This window comes from Narcine bancroftii, chromosome 3 (genome assembly GCF_036971445.1).
Source record: "Narcine bancroftii isolate sNarBan1 chromosome 3, sNarBan1.hap1, whole genome shotgun sequence".
Classification (NCBI taxonomy): Eukaryota; Metazoa; Chordata; class Chondrichthyes; order Torpediniformes; family Narcinidae; genus Narcine; species Narcine bancroftii.
In genome coordinates this window covers 344,309,128-344,330,381 of record NC_091471.1, presented here as the reverse complement: position 1 = coordinate 344,330,381, position 21,254 = coordinate 344,309,128, and the positions used below count along the sequence as shown (strand labels likewise).

Below are 21,254 nucleotides of genomic sequence, written 5' to 3'. Positions count from 1 at the left end.
CCAATGTAAGCAGTTATCACCAGTGGCACAGATCAAAATATTACTGTTATAGCTCAATTTAACAAGGATTTCTTCACGAGCATCCTATTGAAGAAATGCTTCAGGATGCTACAATCCTTGTACATGACGACTACATCAACCTCATGGACAGTAAATTTAATAAGAATGAAAAAATGTATTATACATGGAAGTAGTCATCCAATGGCTTAAAGAAGATCCAGTTGTTTTTATGTTTGTGAAGTATAAAAGCACAAGAACAGATCAAGATTTGACAAAATGTCCACAATATTCTCTGCTCATGGTTCGACCAATTTCATAGAGCCATCGAGTTACAGAGCAGAGAAATAGACCCTTCTGTCCAACTCATCCATGCAGATCAAGTGGTTTGATCTAGAACTGTCAAATGTTTAATCAAGCAAATTAGTTCAGTTTCTTGCATCTGAAGCAAACCAGGATCAAGTTGGTTTTTAACCTGGACACCACTGATGGGCAACGCACCAGTTTCTGAGACTGAGGCTAAGGAGAGAAAAGCAGACGGTGTGGGTGGGAACTCCACCAAGTTCTCGATCCTGGTCTGTATCAAGTGATGCCAACAGGAATGCAAATGTCTTGAGAGGCCAGCGTCAGTTTCAATTCTTACTTTTCAACCCGTGCCAAATACCCAGTAGACCCTCACTTTGCTGGGGCACTTATGCTACTTTAACGTTCTGACCAAAAACTGGAAATGCTGTGCGCACAGCTAGCTATTCTCTGCTTGAGCAAAAAAAAATTCACAAGAACAGGAGAATAATGAGAAAGGATCCATCCAGCAGAATAATAGCACGCAGATCAAGTTCTGTGTGAATAAGCGATGCGAAGATTATTTGATCTCATCATATAGGAACATCAAAGTCTATGATGCAAAGCCGTAAATTCTTACTTGGTGGGTCCACATGCAATTGCTAAACTCCTCACTGATTTGTGTCCAGTTAGACTATTCCTGCATAGCCACGTGAAACCAGAGAATTGAATGTCAGCAGGATGACCCACTTTTCGCAATTTTGGCTCAATCTTACAGGGTGATCCCATTAGCAAGAGCAATTGTTGTGACATGGCAACCCTTACATATACATGCTCATCTGCAAATCTGGTTGCAAAGGGTGTGGGAATTGTCAATTGGGTCTTAATTAAGACTAAGATATTGACTTAAATTTGATTGATCTGGTCCCAGTTTCTTATTGATTGATGTTGAAAGGTAAGCACAGAGTTCAAAGACATTACAAGATTCTGCAAATCACCACTGCCCATTACTATTCAAAACAAACACACCATTAATTTTAACTGCCACCTCTGCACAAGTAAACAGGCTATGTTTGTACAACAGCTGTAAATCTTGGGCCGTTCTGAATGACCTGGTGCTGCGAGTAAAACTGTGCTATCCAAACCCTGTGGGACAAGTCACTGTGCAGATTAGCCCACAACAATAACTTCCGACCCCCAATATCAGTTTACATATCAGTCTGCGCGTCTGAAATAGGACACTGGGGATTCTGGCTTGAAAAGTGGACAAAGGTAACAAGGTACTGGCCTTTTAAAATCAGCAAGCCTCTGAAATAAGCCATAACTCAGCCCCCATTCAACAAGAGACCATCGCAGAACAACTCAAAAGGCTCAGCAGCAATTTGGCAATGGTGGTGATAGAGGAAAGCTTACAAGTGGTTTTTGTCACACTGGCAGACACAGTGATGATGTGACCACTGGCTGGGTGTGTACATAGGAGCTCATGTCACAAAACTCAAAGCGAGTCAGCCAATAAGAGGATGAGAAATTTCTTCACCCAACACCAGACAAATCATTGGAATTGACACCCCAGGAGAATTCTGGAGGCTTATTACATCGAGGCAAGAATTTGACTTTCAATACAACGCTCTGGACTCATTGCACTTAGCTCTCAAGATAAAAATGGTAGATAAGCTTTATTATTAAAAAGTGTTATTTGATGTAGTTTTGCTAACTTTACCCTGCAATTATTATCCTCCGATTCCATCTTACATATCAAGCAGAACATTTGACTAAAGCAACTAAATATTTGCACTAGAAGAAATTCCACCAAAATGAGCAAAGATTTACATGCAATGCTAATGTAATAAAGGGGGGAGAAACAGATGAAACATCAACTAAAGGGCAAGTCTGAAACATTGAACCTTACAAACTCAGTTAATAAAATACAGCAAAAAAATATATAAAATGGGTTTCTTCAGAGCAACCTGATTTTAGCAAAATAAATTATTAATCTTTACTCAATAACCAATTTTCTCAGAGAACAAAAGTAACTGCAAAGTACTTCAATCCAGACGTTGAATTACAAAACTTGATACTGTCAAGGACTCCGCATACTAGTACTTGGAATTGTAACCATTCATTTCTGCTGCACTTTCTACTGTTTGCAAGGTCAAAATAAACCTTAGGGCATTGCTAAAAGAACCATGTCTAAAGATATTATCAAAATCTCAAAAGCTGACTGTTGCATATTGTTAAAATTTTGCACCAGTTAATATTTTTGTTCTGGGTCAGCAAAAGGATATATAAAAAATTCACCAACAGAAACTTTCCAGAAACAATACACTAGATCAAGATTTCAGACTTGCAAACATTTTACTTGAATCCAACAGTGTAATGAAATAGCATAGGGTACTGTTACAAGCCCAGAGGACCCATAAACCCAGCACCAATAGATATTCACCAAGACAAATGGTTGGCTTTAAAAAAAGTTGTTTTTAATTATCTTTAAACATGAAAACAGAATCACGCTTTAACTTATCACTATTAACTTAACTAACCTCCTTTTAATTCTAAGCACACGTGTATGTAATGTGTGTGTAAGTTCAGAAAAGTTATTTGATTCACAGTCAAATCTCACTTCTCATTCCTCCAAGTTCACTGGTTGCAAGAAATTCTTATACTGTGCACAGAATTTAACATTTATGAAGTTCACCAGGCTTTGGTGCAAGAAAGGTAAATGGTTACTGCTCAGGAAGGTTCTTGTCTGTTTTCAGAGAGAGATTTGTTGTTCGTGGGACACCCACAACTAATGTCGTCTTACCAGCCACTTCAGTGTCTTGCTGAAGAAACTTTCCTCCTCAGGGTTCTCCAGATGATAACCTCTTTCTTTCAGATCACCAGAGTTTTTTTTATTTCTCCTATTTCAAGTGAAACATTAGGCAGCCAGTCCTCTCCTCTTGCTTGAAGCACAAGAGCTGTGACCAGGCTGATCTAAGCAGTCACAACCCATCTTCCAAATGGGGTTTTCCACAAGCTTGCCAGCTTGTTCTGTTCCAGTCCCAGCTGCTACTGCTGACTGTAAAACTGTAGAACTGAATTCTCTCTCTCTCACACACACAGAAAAAGCCTGTTTTATACTCTGCTTGAAAAACCACACGACCCCCTCAGAACAGCAAGTTCCCCTCCAGACAGCCTAAATGGCTAATCAACAATCCATTAGTGAAGTCTCTTGGGCACTCTCCAAAGCTTTTGCAAAGGCTCTTAGGCCCAGCCTGTCTAACATGAGCAGAGCTCCAGCATTTTAAATAAGATCTGGTTTAAAGTTTTTGTATGTGACTTACACTAAGAAAACCTGCCCCAATTTAACATAATCTATAATCTGTCACAGTACTCATCCCATCAGATCTGTGCTAGCCCTCTGAATGAACTAACCACTTTATTCCTAATCCTTACCTCAAATCCTTTCAAAGATCTCCTCTTCCTCACTCCCCACCACAAAGAAACAATTATTGATTTCCCTTTTAAAAACAATTTGAAAACTGCATCAGTTTATTGCTCCCCATGATCATCTGGACAACTGATTTTCTCCAGACCCTCTCTTCAGTTATTAAATGCATGTCTTCCACAAAAATATAACCAGAACAATTCCCTTCAAGATAACTCATTAAAACTTTCTAATTGCTTTTCTGAGTCAGAAAGTTGCAGCATTAAACAAGCCTCTTAGTTCACCAAGTCTGTGCCAACTATCAACCACCCAGTTACACTGATGAATTCCGTTTGTTGTTCAATAACGAGCATTGTTATATACATTCCACAATGTACATAGGCACTGAAATTCTTACTTGCCATAGCTGAAATAGTTCCTTGTAAGAAAACTACAAACGACTAATTGGATTCAAAAGAGAAATTAAATATTCTGCTCTCCTCGTGTTTTTAAAAAAAAAGCTTTTCAGCAATTGTGCGGATAATCTTTTACTGGTGTTGGAGCATTTGCTGATTAGTGTCACAAGGGGAGGTTCAAGAGCCTGACAGGCATTGGAAAAAGTGTTTTTGAATGTAGAGGCACTGGACTTCAGACTTCGGTGTAGCAGTAGAGATTGTGACCAGGGTGATAGGTTCCTTGGCTGCTGTATTGAATGGATTGGGATGAATTCGAAGGATGGGAGGGAGGTTGGACTTTGCAATTGACCTGGCTGTTTGTTACTTTCTAACGGTTTAAAAACTCATGACCAAACTGAAGCCAACTGAAGAAAAATGAGGATAGAAAAACATTCCAGCTTCTTTTAGAATGAATAAATTCACCTTTTGTTTTTGAACTGCAGGAGATATTTTATCACAAGACCAGGTGCAGAGCGACCAATTGAAACATTCCATTCCTATCTTCCGAAGGCAGTCAGCATCTTTTAATAGCTTCAATTTTGCCCAAATGATGCTTAGAAATAAACAAATATCCACAGCCAAAATAAATGAAAACAAACAGCAAAAAAAAAAAAAAATGTCCAAGGGAGCAAAAAGGATATAGTGTTCAAAACTATACATGGATTTTAACCCATCATGATTTAGGGCAGGTGTGGCCAACCTTTTAATTTAGACATACAGCATGGTACCAGGCCATTCCAGCCCACAAGTTACGTACTGAGGGTATAGGTTAATTGGGGGTCACGGACCCATGGACCGAAATGGCCTGTTACTGTGCTGTATGTCTAAATTAAAAATTAATAGGTTGGCCATCCCTGCCTTAGGATGTCACAGTTAGCACAAAATTCTTCTAGTGCCAGCAACTCAGCTTCAAACCTGGTGCTGTAAGGCGTTTGTATGTTCTCCCTGAGAGTTTTCTCCAGGTTAATGGAGTGTAATTTGAGCAAACACAGGTGTCGTGGGTCGGAAGGGCCTTCGACTGCATTGTGCAATTAAAAAAGACTGACAGAAAAGTTTGTGATATTATACTTGTTCATACTATCAACTGATTCCTAAACTGATCGATATACAAGTGTCCTGGAGAAGCTCAGCAGTTCCAAAACGAAGGTTACCCTTTACTTCCTATGGGCGTTGCATGACCTGCTGAGTTTCTCCAGCCCGTTAGTGCGTTGTACTTGATCCCCAGCATCTGCAGACTTTCTTGAGTAACTTCCTCATGAATTATCTTATAACCGGTTGAGGCTTCTTTAATTTTCTTTCTGATGAAATTGCACATGGGGGAAGAACGAGAGTTCTTAGTTTCGAGCACCTTGATGGTTTGTCTTCAGTCAAACTCTGGTGATACATTTCTTATTTACCACAAAATACATTATCAAATAGCCAAACACCAGGAGTGCTGAAAGCTCCTCATTGCCCTTAGTTAGAGGATACATAAATCAGTTATGCTCCTGTCCAACACTGGGGGTGACAGAGCAGCGGTATCCGAGGATGAAAATAAAACCAATTTCTGTGGCATCTGTCAAATCCTTAGCATGTCCCAAATTGTTCCACAGCAAATGAGATACTTTCACGTTTCTCCTTTTTAATCTTGAGCAGTCCCTTGGGATCAAAGTTAAATTGCTTCAGCTCCAATTCAGTACATTCTGAGGTGAATGAAGAGCCAATGTAAGACTGGCTAACTCTGCCACATACTATCTTGGAGAACCTTTCCCCAAACTCAACACACAAGCTGAAGTATTGATGAATTGAAGAAAGCAGGTCATCGCCTCGAATTTCTTGGGATTTTGTGCAGGCTTGGTTTGTAATCAAAAACCCTGGCCAACTTCTACAGATGTGTAGTGTGTGGACTGGCTGCATCATGGCCTGGTAGGTGGGCACAATACCTCGGAGTAGAAAGCCCTGCAAAAGGTAGTGGACACAGCCCAGTACCTCACAGGCAAAACTCTCCCAACCATTGAGAAAAATCGACGTCGAACGCAGCAGACATCAACGATCCACACCATGCCCTGCTCTCGCTATTGTTATCAGGAATGATGTCTAGGTGCCACAAGACTCACACCACCAGGTTCAGGAACAGTTGCAATGCTCAGCTATCAGACTTCTAAACAACCAACTCAATCAGAGACTTATTTAAGGATTCTTATTTTGTACATTATTATTAAATATTTATTTTCCGCATTGCACTTTTTTTGTTTGTTTGCATTTCTCTTTTGTATAAGCATCCTGAGTACAGTTTATTTTGCCCGACCAATAAGTAGAAATTCTGCCTGGCCTGAAGAAAAAAAGAATAGCAGGGTTGTATGTACTCTGACAATAAATCTGAACTTTGGGCATGCTGCTTGACTGGATGGGTGTGCGAGTGGTTTGGGAAGTGGTCGGTTCCTTCCTCCATATATACTGGCTCAAGTTGTTGACACAAGGCTCTCAATGCCAATTCTTCCTCCACTGAGTGGACACTGAGAAGTTAGTGGGGAACTTTTTCAGGAGGTTTGAAGTTATTTTTGAACCTTCTTTTCTATCCACCTGGTAATCTCTTCCTATAGCAGCGGTCAGAACAGAGTGCCCGTTTTGCTAATCTGGAATGGAGGATGTAAACAAAGATGGCAGTAAATGGAGTCAGCTAGAGCTGCAAATGAATAAATAAAGTTTAAAAAAAACTAGAGCTGCAATGCCAATCTGGGAGGTAACATTGACATCGATTTGCTTATCCTGCCAATGGATTTGGAGAGTTGGCCATTCATACTGTGGGTTCTCTCTGTCTCAGGAAGGCAGGAATCAAGATCGCCCAGGAAACCACGAGTTTAGGGGAAGATGGACCCCCTGCTGAAGTTCTAAAACCTGGCCCAGAGGAACTTCAATCCCAAATTCACCACCTCGCTCTCCCAAATTTAATAAGAGGAGGATGATCCAAGGGATCTCAGAGACATCATAATCATTCCAAAGTCAGTCATCCGTGTGATGTGGCACCCTATCTGCATTTGGAGGATTTCAATCCACAGCCATGAGACAAAGAACAAGAAAGGCTGTTCAAGTCACATTGACCAGATGATTAAAAAAATATATTTTTGCTGCTCTTTGTGCCAATGGAGTCTTTTGCAATCTATTTTACTTTTTGTAACTCAAGTCTTTAGTTGTGTCCCACACCCACCTTCCTCTGGACTAGAAATGGAAGGTCATGACGACAATAACTTTGTATTAAATGTCATACATGTGCACAGAATTTAATAATGGTCTCAGCTGCAAGAGAACTGGACTTAATTTTCCATAACAGTCTTCTATAATAAAAAAAAATGTGACTGCAAGTCAATAAAGGGCAACAAGACAGAGAGCCAGCGTGCTGAAGGTTCCCAGCTAGGGCAAAGAAAATGCACAAGTGATTCCAAGTAACAGGTTAAAAGATTTTGCTACAAATATTTTAGAAAAAGAATATATTTCACATTCAACTCAATTTGATTTTACTCTTGCAGAATCAGAATCTATTGTCAAGAAATTCGGTGTTTTGTGGCAGCATCATATTATGGAACTATCTTACAACATTACTATTAAAAAAAATTAAAATACTCGTGCACGAAAAGTAAGGCAGTGACGTTGGTTCATTGATTTTTCAGGAATCCGATGGCAGCGGGGAAGAAGCCGTCCTTGGGCCACTGAGTGCTCGTCTTTAGGCTCCTGTAACTTCCCCACCCCATGGTAGCAGAGTGAAGAGGGCACGGCCTGGATGGTGGGGGTCTTTGAGGACTGAGGCTGCTTTTATTTATATATAAAGACACTGCCTCATGTTGATGTCCTCGATGGAGTGAAGTCTGGTGCCTGTGATGTCACAGGCAGAGTTGACAACCCTCTGAAATTTATTCTTGTCCTGAGAGTTGGCGCCTTCATACCAGGCAATGATGCAATCAGCCAGAATGCTCTCCACAGTACAACTGTAGAAGTTTTCGGTGACAAACCAGACACATCACAAATTTTAGCCACTGGTGAGCCTTCTTTGTGATTGCATCAACATGGAGGCTCAATGTGCTGTTCATCCAAGACTCATCTTCAGCCCCATGTATCCTCTCACCTTTTAACAAGTTCACAACTGATCTTCCGCCTCCCATCACTTTCCTGCACTGATGGCTCAATCCTTCCTTAATGCAAAGCTTTCTTGAAAATTACCCCTCAAATGACCTCTGACACTGTAAAAGCAATGATATGAACAAGGGGTGATTCAGTGTCATGGACAATGTTGTAATCCCATAAAATACAGCGAAATTGAAACTATATATAATTTTCCAAGATGCACTGTGTAATGGCAAACCTGTTATTTTTCAAATACTTAAAAAGATCAGTTTCAAAAGGAACTCTATGAGAGGCTCACCACTTTAGATCTGGTTCTACAAGATGCAAACAGATGCTTCGAGCTGTGCTGAACAACCTATTCATTTTGGAGTAAAACCACTGAAAGCCATTTGGCAACCTTACTAAATAGTTTTCATTTCCTGACTTGGATGAAATAAACCTCAGTGCTTCTGACTTGCACTCTACCCCAAAGCACAGTGAGCATTTCTTTCCATACTTCAATGAAGTGTGAACGCAGCACTCAATCCCAAAGACTTCTTCCTCATTCAGATCGCATAAAGAAAGGATACAAAATTTGCTAATGCTCAGTACAAAGGCAACTGAAGGCAAGTTATCTGGCCAGATTTGACAAGCAAGAATTTCTTTGTCTTTTATGGCAGGCAAAAGTTGAAGTACCAGTATATCATGTACATTACATTTTTTTGTATAATTACATGACAATAAAAGGAACTTTGAAGAAATATTCCCACTAAAAAAAAATGTAGAAAGCCAAATTTTTCTCCTGGATGCTATTTTCTAAAAACTTGTCACAATTTAAGACAAGTTTATACTTGAACAGTTCATCTTTTGTTTTGTAAATTTGACTGAATTTCTAATAGCTTTCAGTAGAAGCTTAATCTTCATTGTTGAAACACAACTGGTTCGACCTGTAATGAGCATAGAGATTTGTTCCTGAGGCTGTCTGATGTAAAAGCGCCACCTATTGGTGTGTAAAACTCTACTGCAGCATCAAAACAAACCAAAAGTGTAACTTGTGCAATAAACTTCCGTTTTTATCTCATTTATTGCATATACTGCATCGTGTCGCATTATATCTGCATTCTTGTCACAATGCATTAATGATGTACTGGTCAGTTTGAAATTCATTGTTGTTTTACGCAGAGTTAAGACAGGCATGCTCAGAAAAATATATTTATTTGTACGAAGTATCCCCACTGATAAGAAACATAAAATGATGCATTCTGGAGGTTTGCTTTCAAGGAGGCCAATGAGTAAAGTCCAAGTAACTTCAAACAACTAATTAGTTTTAAACTTACTTATAATATTGTACTGGACATACCACCATTTCTTGACTTCAAACATGACCTGACAATCAATAACTACGTTTTATGAAAAAAGTTAGTAGATTTTATCTTGCACTCATTCAAATAAACCAGATTTATTCTGTATTCCTGTTTGAGTCGTGCCACACTCTTGTACACAAGGATTAACACTTTACATCAAACATTGAGTCAGGGAACGGAATCCTGCTGTTGAGCACTTTTTGTACGCGGTGTACTCAAGCCAGTTATTTCAATGCAGCCAATCCTAGAAGGCCAGTAGATTCCATTCTATACAACTCTGGAGTTCAGGATAGAAACTTCAGGAGGAAGTTTGACAGTGGGGCTAAACAGAGTAAATTATTGAAGAAGTAAAAAAACACAAAATGCTAGAGAAGCTCAGCAGGTCAAACCGTGTCCTTTAATGTAGCAAAATAAAGGATACATAATTCTTGAAGGAATATTTGAAAAGTACAACTTAAGGTTGTCCAACAATTATCTAGTTCCATATTGGTGTTAACTACATCTGATCACAGAGGGCATTTTAAATTGCCCATCGTGAAGTTATTCTATGTAGAGACTGTAATATGAAGACATTAATTCTTCCACAATTTATCGTGAAGTAGCTTGCAAAAACCCGCAAGTAATATACAGTGGAAACCCTGAAAATACGCCTTACCTGCGGCATTGCGTGAATTAGCAGCACTCCGGTCTTTAAAGAATTCGTATTGAAAACCAGTGATTTTTCTGCTTATGTCCATCTGAGGAGTGGCCTGGATAAAGAGTGCACCCTGATCCATGCCAAAACAGTATACTTTATTTGGGATGTGGTCCTCTTCAGTCACCAGAAGTTTCAGATCACCAGTCTTTTCTAAATAAATATTAGCTCCCTTGGAATCTTTGAAAAGTTTAATGCAGACAGTCAAGTCTTTGAAGGAGCTTGCTATATTGGTTCTCAAGTTAACCCTCAGGGCTCCCGTTGGATACAGCCATTCCAAAGAGCCTTTAGAGCAGCGGAGGTACACCTGTTCTACATCTCTCGAGTGTGCATTGTGCGTTAAACCACTATGGGGGGGGGGGGGGGGGAAATAAAACAAAATTAATTAAAATCTTCACATTGAATAGATTTGGATAGTTTGCAAATACCTGTAGAGTTTTTTCCACCTCAGAGTTATCAACTTGCATTTTTTTTTATTCCTCAAGTTACAGTAGAACAGAATATTAGAAAAACAAACTACTAAGAGAAGATAACAATGGTCTCAATGAAAGAAAGAATGTACACTGGTATTTGCAAAAGCAAAGTAACTCTTAGAGATAATTACGGAGACAAAAATAACGGTTTTTATTGAACTAGGTTTTTATTTATTCCAGGTTACAAAATTTCATATTCAATCCCTGTCCTTTTACATCTTATGTGAAACAATTGCATAACAGCTATTGTTCTCTGATACAGGTATCCCCTGCTTTTCAAATATTCGAATTACAAAACAATCACTTCTACAAAAGGATTTGAATGGGTTTTCACTTGTACAAAAATAGCCTCCAACAGTAGCTAATGGGTCTTTTGCCATTTCGGCTTACGAAAGGTTTCCTAGGAACGCTCAACATCTTCTTCGCAAGATAATGATTAAGTACATTTTTTTTCCTCAAATGCCATTTGGGTTTGAATTTGTCAAATTCCTCATTGCAAATAGATGACTGGTAAACCACATTTAGAACAAAGTACAACTTGGAATCTACTCTTGATCACCATTTAACTCATTGAAGAATTTTGACCATGTCAGATGTGCATCTGCTGTATGCTATTTTGGGTGGATGTATAATACACGGACAATAATTTACAGTTTCTAAATGGTATGGATCTTTGATCTACAGATGTTCACAATGGACTGCTCAATTTAGATTGTTTACTGAATTTGAATAAGTGAACTTAAGTAAGGTGAAAACATCAAGCATGATCAACTTATCTTCCCAATTAAATCTGCAGGGTCTTCTAACAAGATAGCAGCAAAGTGGTCGTTCTTTTTTTTCTCTCTAGTTAATTTATCCCATGCTTGTAAAAAGGCACTGACAGATAACAAGGTCACTTTTCATTAGCTTTGGCAGACTCTCCCTGGGTAAAATAAACTTGCTTTGACTGGAGGATGTTCCAGACCTCCCAAGATTTAATCACCCCATGTCAACCTACAAGTACACACAAAAGATAAACAAAATAGCAAATTATTTCTCCCCCCCAAAGAAAGGGCTGGAAAAGACAGCAAAATTCAAAACAAAGCTTAAAACACCAATGGTGCCTTTCACCAAACAAATAAAAAAGTTATTTGGATTAAGATGCACAGTGGAGGTCCAATCAAACAGGAATTCCTGGTCGAAACACAGGTTCCAAAGTTCGACTTGGGATGGCCGGCACATTCTCGAGTGCCACAGGTGAAATAAAAACATTCAAGCAGTCCGGGTTGATAGGAGAGGAAGTCTTCCTTGCCCTTATTGACATTGCTGCTATTCTCATCCCTCCACCTCATCCGAAAGTGTCACCTCCCGTTCCCGCAGACCCCTCCCTACAAGGGGACCCTCCTTCCGAGCGCGTCGGCCCCCACCGCCTTCGAGGCATTGGACTCAAGAACCCGGACATCATTTGGGTGAGGGGGGAACTTTCTGATCCAACTTGTTAGCGACCACAGCTGATGCTGCGCCCCTCGCCCACCCACAGGGACCGACCCCAGCGAGCGCAACAGAAGTGGGAGCAGGTGACTCGCGTGTTCACTGAAACTTCCAGGAAAAAGAGACACGAGGAGGGAGGGGGATCTACGAGTTCACTGTCTCCTGCTCTTAAAGTCGGTCCGCAGGTGTTTTCAGTTTGGGGGCGATGAGAGAGGGAACCAAATTAAAATTAAACACATGGGGGTGGCTCTCTCCTTTGTGCAATTTAAACCCAACTTGAACTGCAAACACTTTTTTTTTTAAATACAAAAAGTAACTATGGGGAAAAGAAAGTTCCAATATTCTTTGCTCCCAACTTATCTGCAACTTTTTTTGTAAAAAAAAGGAACAAAAACACGCCAGAATTTTTTTTTAAAAACCCAGCAAATCGATATCGAAGTCAACTCGCCCACCAACACACAGCGGCGGTCTGAGGTCTCAACCCCAATGTGTGAGCTACTGGGGAACCACGAGGAAGACCGAGCTTCATCCCCCTCCCAGCCCCCAGTTAAGAGTGGCAGTCCCGGGACAGGTGAGTCTTCTCCGGAGGCTCTGACAGGTTCGGGGGGTTGCTCACCTTCCCTTCCAACTGCACTGATTGCTGGAGGACTGCGACGTCGCCGCTTTGCAGAGCAGGAGGACCGCGACCACCGAGTCCAACACGGCGCTTAACATTCTTCTCCTCTGCTCCGATTGCCAGGGGATGTGAAAAGGAATCGCGGCGATTGGGGGGGGGGGTCTCTCTCTACATTATGGTTGGGTTTGAGGTGCCTCTCGCTGTTGCAATCCGCTGCGTTCTCCTCTCAAGCCCCCAAGACATGATAGAGCATCACATTTCCTGAGTGCACTTTCTGGGCAGTGAAACTCCCAGCTCCACGTCACGGGTTGAATCCGCAGCTCCGCCTCCGCTGGCGGCCGCCTCCTTGTGCAGGGCTGCTTGTCAAAGCTCTTCGGCTCGATTTGGTGGAAGGGAAGGGGGGGGGGGGTTAACTCGCATTCCGCCTAAAACATTCCCTGTGATTAGGAAGGGATTGCTTAAGGTGTGTGGGAAGGTGGAGAATCACTGCCAGTTGTTACTGAAATGTTTTGCTTGAGAAAAATTCTTGCACATAACCAGTCCATTGGGGACGATTAAAACCTTGTTTTCCACTCACCTACCACCTGAAGCACATGACTTTAGGTGGAATGTGAGTTTTGACAGAAAAAGTTGCCCAGCCCTGGTTTAGAAGGATATGCATCAAATGCAGGCAAATGGGAATACTAACTTGGTTGATATTTTCAAGCCTCTTTGACTCTGTTTATTAAGTAAAGCACAAAAGTCTGCAGACTTTTGAGGTCATGACAGAAGCTCACCAGGTCAGACAGCGCACTTTATCAAGCAAAGATAAAGATACAGAACCAACGGTTTGGGCTTAAGCCCTTCATTGGCCAAACATTTCTATCCTCCCCACTATCATCCTCATGTACTGCAGGAGATGCTCCATTTCTACCCATACCTCCCTCACCAACATTCGGGAGGGCCCCAAACAGTCCTTCCGAGTGAAACAGCACTTGGGTCTCATCGCAGTAGTTCTCAACTTTTTTTTCTTTCCAGTCACATACCACTTTTAAGTATTCCCTCTGCCATAGGTCTAGAATCAAGCTCCTCCAAACCCAGTGTACCCTTTCTCAAGTAAAGAGGCCAGAAATGCATGCACTTGCTTTCTTAATTATCTGTAACATCTGCACCTTTTCTTGTGTACAAGCATTCACCGAATCCCTCTGCACGACAGCATGTTGCAATCTTTCACTATTTGAATAATAATAGGATCTACTATTTGCTTTCCAAAGTTTATGGCCTCATATTTACCAAACACTTTTCTCCATCTGCCAGACCCTAACCCGCTCACTGCCCTGCTTGAAGTAGAGTTTTTCATTATAAGAATAAGTGAAATCCTGGCACAATTGCAGCAAAGGGCAATGGTGTCCTCATGAAGAACAGGTGATCTGGTCATTTATCACTATACTCGCTTTCAATCTCTCATTGCTGCAGCTGGAGGTCCCGACATGCAACAAAAAGACATCCATTATCCCTGAGCCCAAGGAGAACAGAGTGAGCTACTTCAATGACTACCACCCAGTAGCGCTCACATGTACCACGACTACCACCCAGTAGCGCTGACATGTACCACGACTACCACCCAGTAGCGCTCACATGTACCACGACTACCACCCAGTAGCGCTCACATGTACCACGACTACCACCCAGTAGCGCTCACATGTACCACGACTACCACCCAGTAGCGCTCACATGTACCACGACTACCACCCAGTAGCGCTCACATGTACCACGACTACCACCCAGTAGCGCTCACATGTACCACGACTACCACCCAGTAGCGCTCACATGTACCACGACTACCACCCCGTAGCGCTCACATGTACCACGACTACCACCCAGTAGCGCTCACATGCACCACGACTACCACCCCGTAGCACTCACATGCACCACGACTACCACCCCGTAGCGCTCACATGCACCACGACTACCACCCCGTAGCGCTCACATGCACCACGACTACCACCCCGTAGCGCTCACATGCACCACGACTACCACCCCGTAGCGCTCACATGCACCACGACTACCACCCAGTAGCGCTCACATGCACCACGACTACCACCCAGTAGCGCTCACATGCACCACGACTACCACCCAGTAGCGCTCACATGCACCACGACTACCACCCAGTAGCGCTCACATGCACCACGACTACCACCCAGTAGCGCTCACATGCACCAGGACTACCACCCAGTAGCGCTCACATGCACCACGACTACCACCCAGTAGCGCTCACATGCACCACGACTACCACCCAGTAGCGCTCACATGTACCACGACTACCACCCAGTAGCGCTCACATGTACCACGACTACCACCCAGTAGCACTCACATGTACCACGACTACCACCCAGTAGCGCTCACATGTACCATGATTAAACACTTTGAGAGGTTGATCGTGACCAAATTTAACTTGTACCACTGCAGTCTGCCAGTTGTCACAATCATTCCACAGAAGATGCAATATCATTGTCTCCACTCAGCTATGGATCACCTTGACCACAGCAACACATAATCTTCCTCAATTACAACTCAGCCTTCAACACTATTATTCCCTCACTGCTGGTCCACAAGCTCCAAAATCCCAGGCTTCTGCAACTGGATCATTAACTTGCTCATTGCAGGACCACAGTTAGTATGAATTGGAAACAACATCTCATCCTCACTGGTGATCAACACAGGTGCACCTCAAGGATGCATGTTTAACCCACTGCTCTATTGACTCTACACCCATGACTATGTGGCCAGACACAATTCAAATGTCACCTACTAATTTACTGATGACACCCCAGTCATCCTCCTAGATTTCCTGGACCAACACACCAATGGCATCATGAAGAAAGCCTCTACTTCCTCAGGAGTTTACGGAGGAGCTAGTGGAGTTGTTCAAGTGAACCGGTACGGACTTGAAGGGCCGACGTGGCTTGTTTCCGTGCTGCAAACGGTTAGATGGTTATATGGTTATCAGCAGAATCTCAGACAGCAATGAATAGATGTTCATGAGGGAGACAGATCAGCTAGATAAGTGGTGTAACAAAACAACAAAACCAAGGAGCTGATTGTGGACTTTAGAACATGAACCAGTCATTAACGAGGGGCCACCAGTGGAGATGATCATGAACTTTCAAATTTCTTGGGGTCAACATCTCTGAGGACCTGTCCTGGGTCTCCATGTTGATGCAATCATGAATAAGGTTCACCGGTGGCTACATTATCCTCAAGGACCCCCCACCACCCAGGTCATACCCCTTTCACACTGCTACCATTAGGAAAAAGGTACAGGAAGCTGAAGACGAGCAGCCAGTGCCACAAGGACAGCTTCGTCCCCTCTGCCATCAGATTTCTGAATTGACAGACAGTACCTCTCTTTCTCCTAATTTCTTGCACTATTTATTTATTTTTGAAATGTGATTTTCACAATATTTGCACTGCAAAACAACAAATTTTGTGATGTGTTTTATTAGCAATAAATCCTGATTCTTGGAGAATTCAGTATATAAATTTGTTACATTTTCTAATGTTAGAGCAATGACTAAAATTCAAACTGGCACCATTGATTATAAAGTGCATTTGAATGCAATGAAATTATTTAAAGGTGCCAAGTCTGTGCATGCCTCTTTCCATGCTTGACCAAGGAGCAAACTAGGCCATGAAAACAGAAAATTCCAGAAACTCTTAACAGGTCAAGCAACATTTCTAAAAAGAAGAGGATTCTAAATATCAGTTTTCAAAACTGGGAAAGAACCACTGAAAACTAATCTTGGTTTTTATTTCACATTTCCAGCATCTGTTTTTATTTTCAGAATACTGGGCAAACTGACTTCTGGGAATGGGGCCACATGGCAGTCATTCAGGCAAATAATGGGGACATGCAGGTTCCAAAGTTAAAATCTGTATATCTGAAAGACACTTCACCTTCAGTTCAAACACTGAAGCGTGTAATTATGTTACTGGGGGGGGGGGGGGAGGTGGTGGTGGTGGAATCAATGTTTCTCCTTGCTGATTGTTTGAAAGTTCATTTTGAATTTAAAATTGTACTAAAACATTGGATTGGCTGTCAATCTACAGGACCATAGGAGCAGCATAAAGGATCACTGGGCTCTCCCTCCCCTCCATTGATGTGATCTACTGGGATCATTGACTGGAGGGCTTGTAAAATTGTTATGGACCCTTACCACCCCCACACATGGCATCTTCCAGCTACTCCCATCGGGAAAGGGATACAGAAGTATCACTGCCAGAACCAAAGGCTGAGAGAGCTTCTTTGCACAGGCAGTGAGATTGCTGAATGACCGATGTACTACTCATACAACCCCTCCGAGAATCTACTATTATTTAACTATTTATTTATTTTATAGATGTACTGCATATACTGTAAATATGCATGCTTTGTCTATATATGGGCTTCCATTATTTTTTTATCCTGAGGACCAAAGAATGCTGTTTCATCCAGTTGTACTTTTCAATTGTATGATAATAATAAACTTGAACAGGAATATAAAACCCATAGAGACACTCAGAAGAACAGATGAAGTAGAAAATATACAAAGACAAAACTGACCATACGAGGCAGTTTTATAGTTTGGGGATATTCTTAAAAAGTTCTGATTCAAATTAGAAGATAGCCTGAGAATACAGCAATGTACATAGAAATAAATAAATGTATTCTATTGGAAAAAATAACATATAATTTAAGAAATAACATTACAGTATTTGAACAAATTTGGGAACCGTACATGGAACACAACAGAGAAGTCCTACCGTGGACCTCCACCGAAGGAGGAGAAGAAGACGAAATGAACTGACCCAGTGTGTAAGAGTAGAAGACACAAATTTCTTGTTTATTTTCATTGTGTGATGACATTGTTTAATGGGTTTAATGTATCATATAGGTTGAATGTTGAGTGGGTGGGGAAGGGGGGGTGAAGGAGGGATAGAAGGGAGGGGGAAAAGGGGAGAAAATTACACTGTGTATATTCAAGAGGGAAATGTTTGTGTGTATTTTGGTTAGTATGGTTCATAGTGAGAAAAAAAAATGTTCTAAGACTCAAACCTTGAAAATTGCACCATATTCCTATAACTGGATTGAACTCAAAAAGCTAGTGACTTAAATCAATCACAGCGACAGCAATTTACTGCAGGGTTTATAGACAGAGAGGAACCCTAACATTGCTATTTCTGAGTTGCAAGATGAGACTTCACCAACCCACTGCTTTGTTTTAAAAAAAAATCCAACAAGTTAAAAAGCTAATTGAGCATCCAAGAAAGAAAATTTAAGTTATAAAATCAACAGAGCTGCCATTTATATGAAAGCTTCCAGGAAAGTATAATGCTCATGAGGGCAAAATGCAACATTTTCTAAAGCCTTAAGGCAGTTTTATACATTGCAATATGTGATGCCTTTGGTGAGTTCTTTTGTTCAAAAATAGTTCCTGCTAACTGTGGACAAAGTATCCTAGCACAGCTAAGGCATAAAACGACCATTAATTTGGCACTGAGCAGGCCTATGCTGGATGCTATGGCCACCCAGATTCCTCACCATAGACTCTGCCTATCCCCATACTTTTGCCAATGTAGAGGGCTGGACTTATGGCCATGTGCACCTGACAAAGTGGGAGTAGGCTCCAAGCATTAAAAAGGCATTAGGCAGTATATCCTAACACCCTACCCCAGAAAGAATTCATATAAAAACTGTGGAAGCATTTTACTCAATTTAAAATATCTCTGGAATTCATTCACATTTAAAAACTTTTTAAAATTAAAATATTAAAACACCAATAAATAAGAAAAAAAGTAAAATTAATAGAACACTTACTTTTGTCAATAGGCTTGAAAAATGAATAGGTCTGGCATTGCAGAGCTAACCCTCCCTGTCTTAAAACAGACAGCCTGATGTGAAGTTTACCCACGTCTTCTCGTCAGCAGGTTACAGGTCCACGGATGGGCACTATGGTGAGTCTAGCGACCGTGCTACTGACCAGTTGCACTACCTCATTGCGTGTGTGGCTGGACGAGTCTGAAATTTCCTGATGTATGCATGCAAGTGTGTTAGCTAAAATGATCATTCATCAGTTATCATGACCTAGCATGGTAAGAGTTTCAGTTAAACCCATTAAGATTCAGTGTGATTCTCTGAAGACTAAGTAATGCTTAAAATATTGGATTGTTATTAAAAAGAATCCAGTCCATGTAATTCTCTTTTTTCCATCAGTGTATCCAGCGTCCTTAATCCATTTGGTCTGCACAGAACTGTGGATCCATCAAACTCAACCTCTCAATTTCCCCTGAAATGACCAAGAAAGCCATTTAGTTCAAGGGCATTTAAGGAAGGTAAATATTTTTTTTTTCTGACAAAAGATCCCTTCAATGAATAATATAGATACAGTATTCATCTGTGTTTATGGTAAATTTGTGTAGTTGCATTCCAGTGATACAATAGATGTTGTTTGTACAATAAAACCTCTGGTGTTTGGTACTTACTAGATGCTGGATAAGTGAATTTTCTGGTTGCTTGAGATTGCGTGTTGCATGGATTGGTGAACTAAAGCCAATTTTAAATATCAGTATTTTTTATCTGTTTATTTTCCTCGATTTTTATTTTGCTGGTTGCTTGAGGCTGCCAGTTGCTTGAATTCCAGATAACGTGGATTTTACTGTATATTGAGGTGCAGTTTGATCCATTGGTTGACATTTTTAAAATTTACCAACTTTCTCCTCATTTTTGTTTCGGAATAGGAACTGAAAATGTAAATGCAACAGGTTGTTTTTTGCCCTTTTATTATGTTTTTATTTAATTGCCAGTAAAAAGCTCAATAGGGAAGGTTACATTGAAGTTAAGTATAAAAGCTCCTTTTGTAACATTAGCAATCCTCATCACACACTATTGGGTAAATACACACTCCACTGACCTCCATAATATTGGTTAATAAACAGTTGAATACTCCCTAAAATAAATATACCAGTTAGTGTAGCTGTTAGGGTAACGCTAACACAGCAACGCAGGTTCGAATCCAGTCCTATCTCTAAGGATATGTATGTTCTTCTCGTGTCTGTATGGGCTTCCTACGGGTGTTCCAGTTTCCTTCCAAAAATGTACAGGGGCTATAGGTTAATTGGGGGATTCGGGTGGTATGGTCCTGGGGACTGGAAGGGCCTGTTATGCTGTATGTCTAAATTAAAATAAATTAAATCAAAAGTTAATTACCTGTAGAATCTGATGCAACAGCAACTTTACAATTTTCTTTGTGCATTTAGTAAATAACAATTACTTATCTCTTTAAAAAGAGTTCAATTCAGTATTAAAGCCAAATTTTCACTTTTGATCTTTGCTCTCAATGTTGACTTTTTTCTTTAAATGTCCATGCCAACAATTTGGGAATACAAGAAGGATTCCAGTTGTGAGAACAGATTAATCCTAATAAAGGTACTGATGTGAATTGGGATTTACAACAATTACTTTATTCAAGTGTGGTGATCAAATGGAAAATTGAAGCAGATTCAGCAGTAACTGTGAAGAGAAATGGATATTAGCTTGGAAAACAAAAGCTTGCAGGCCTGTTGGGAAGAAGTGAATTTTTAACTGACCCAGAATTGACAGGTTTTCAACTGTCCAGTAACGTGGTTATTTATTCTGAAGGTTTTCATCAGTATTTCAGCTTCATCCAACACCCTTTGATTGAAAGATTATGTTTCCTCTATTCTGCTGAGAATTACTGGATGAGGTCTGACATTTTGATCAAGCAAAAAGCATTGGATGTGCATTTCTGGTGAAGCTCCAGCTCTTGGAGATAACTCAGTTCAACAACTGAAAAGATCAGAGTTTTAAAGTCCAGCGTGACTCCAGGAAAAGGCCAATTAATGCTTGGTAATGCATGGAGTGTGTAATCATTGTGTCTACACCAGCTGGGCATCTGGCCATTCTTTAACCCTAAATATTGAAGATCTCAGTGCTTCGCATTTGGAGATTCTCTCTCTGCTCTCTTAAAATAATTCAGTTTTGACCATGCTTAAGTGGGAATCAATGAGGAAGGAACACTGAGCTCTCTTGTAATGACAGATCGTCGGGGCCTACTTAGAAAATCAGTGAGAGCTGAAATCAAGACCAAAGAGGAATGAAATACTTCAGATGCTGTGTTAAATTATGACCGAAATTCCTGAAGTACTGCCAGCAATGAATGATGTATACCATTCACAATAGTGTAATTGTTTGTACAATTTACTCTTTACCGCTGTATGTACAGTATGTTATTCGAGATGGGCATGCTATTTACAACTCTTTGTCAGATAATTTAACAAGGAAACCTATTCTGTGTATCTTATCGCCTGCTTGTTATATATTTATTAGCAATGCCACAGTTGAGAGTTGTGTACAGTTTTGACCTGTGTACTCTGAGAGAAAG

At 40.8% G+C, this 21,254-nt stretch overlaps 1 protein-coding gene and 1 long non-coding RNA gene across 2 annotated transcripts in view; one reads left to right on the top strand and one right to left on the bottom strand.

Moving 5' to 3' along the window:
- The window catches only part of LOC138759322 (meteorin-like protein), a 24,818-nt gene extending 11,684 nt beyond the window's left edge, over nt 1–13,134 (bottom strand). Inside the window, exons 1-2 of the mRNA XM_069929541.1 lie at nt 12,835–13,134; nt 10,237–10,622 (exon numbers count right to left, since the gene is read on the bottom strand). Coding sequence (XP_069785642.1) covers nt 10,237–10,622; nt 12,835–12,932 — 484 coding nt within the window. The 5' untranslated portion in view covers nt 12,933–13,134. The remainder of the gene's footprint in view (nt 1–10,236; nt 10,623–12,834) is intronic.
- Nucleotides 12,371–21,254, top strand: LOC138759323 (uncharacterized). Its single transcript, XR_011354730.1, has 5 exons — nt 12,371–12,789; nt 17,566–17,668; nt 18,683–18,807; nt 19,067–19,185; nt 20,240–21,254. It is a non-coding gene; the product is annotated as an uncharacterized lncRNA (long non-coding RNA).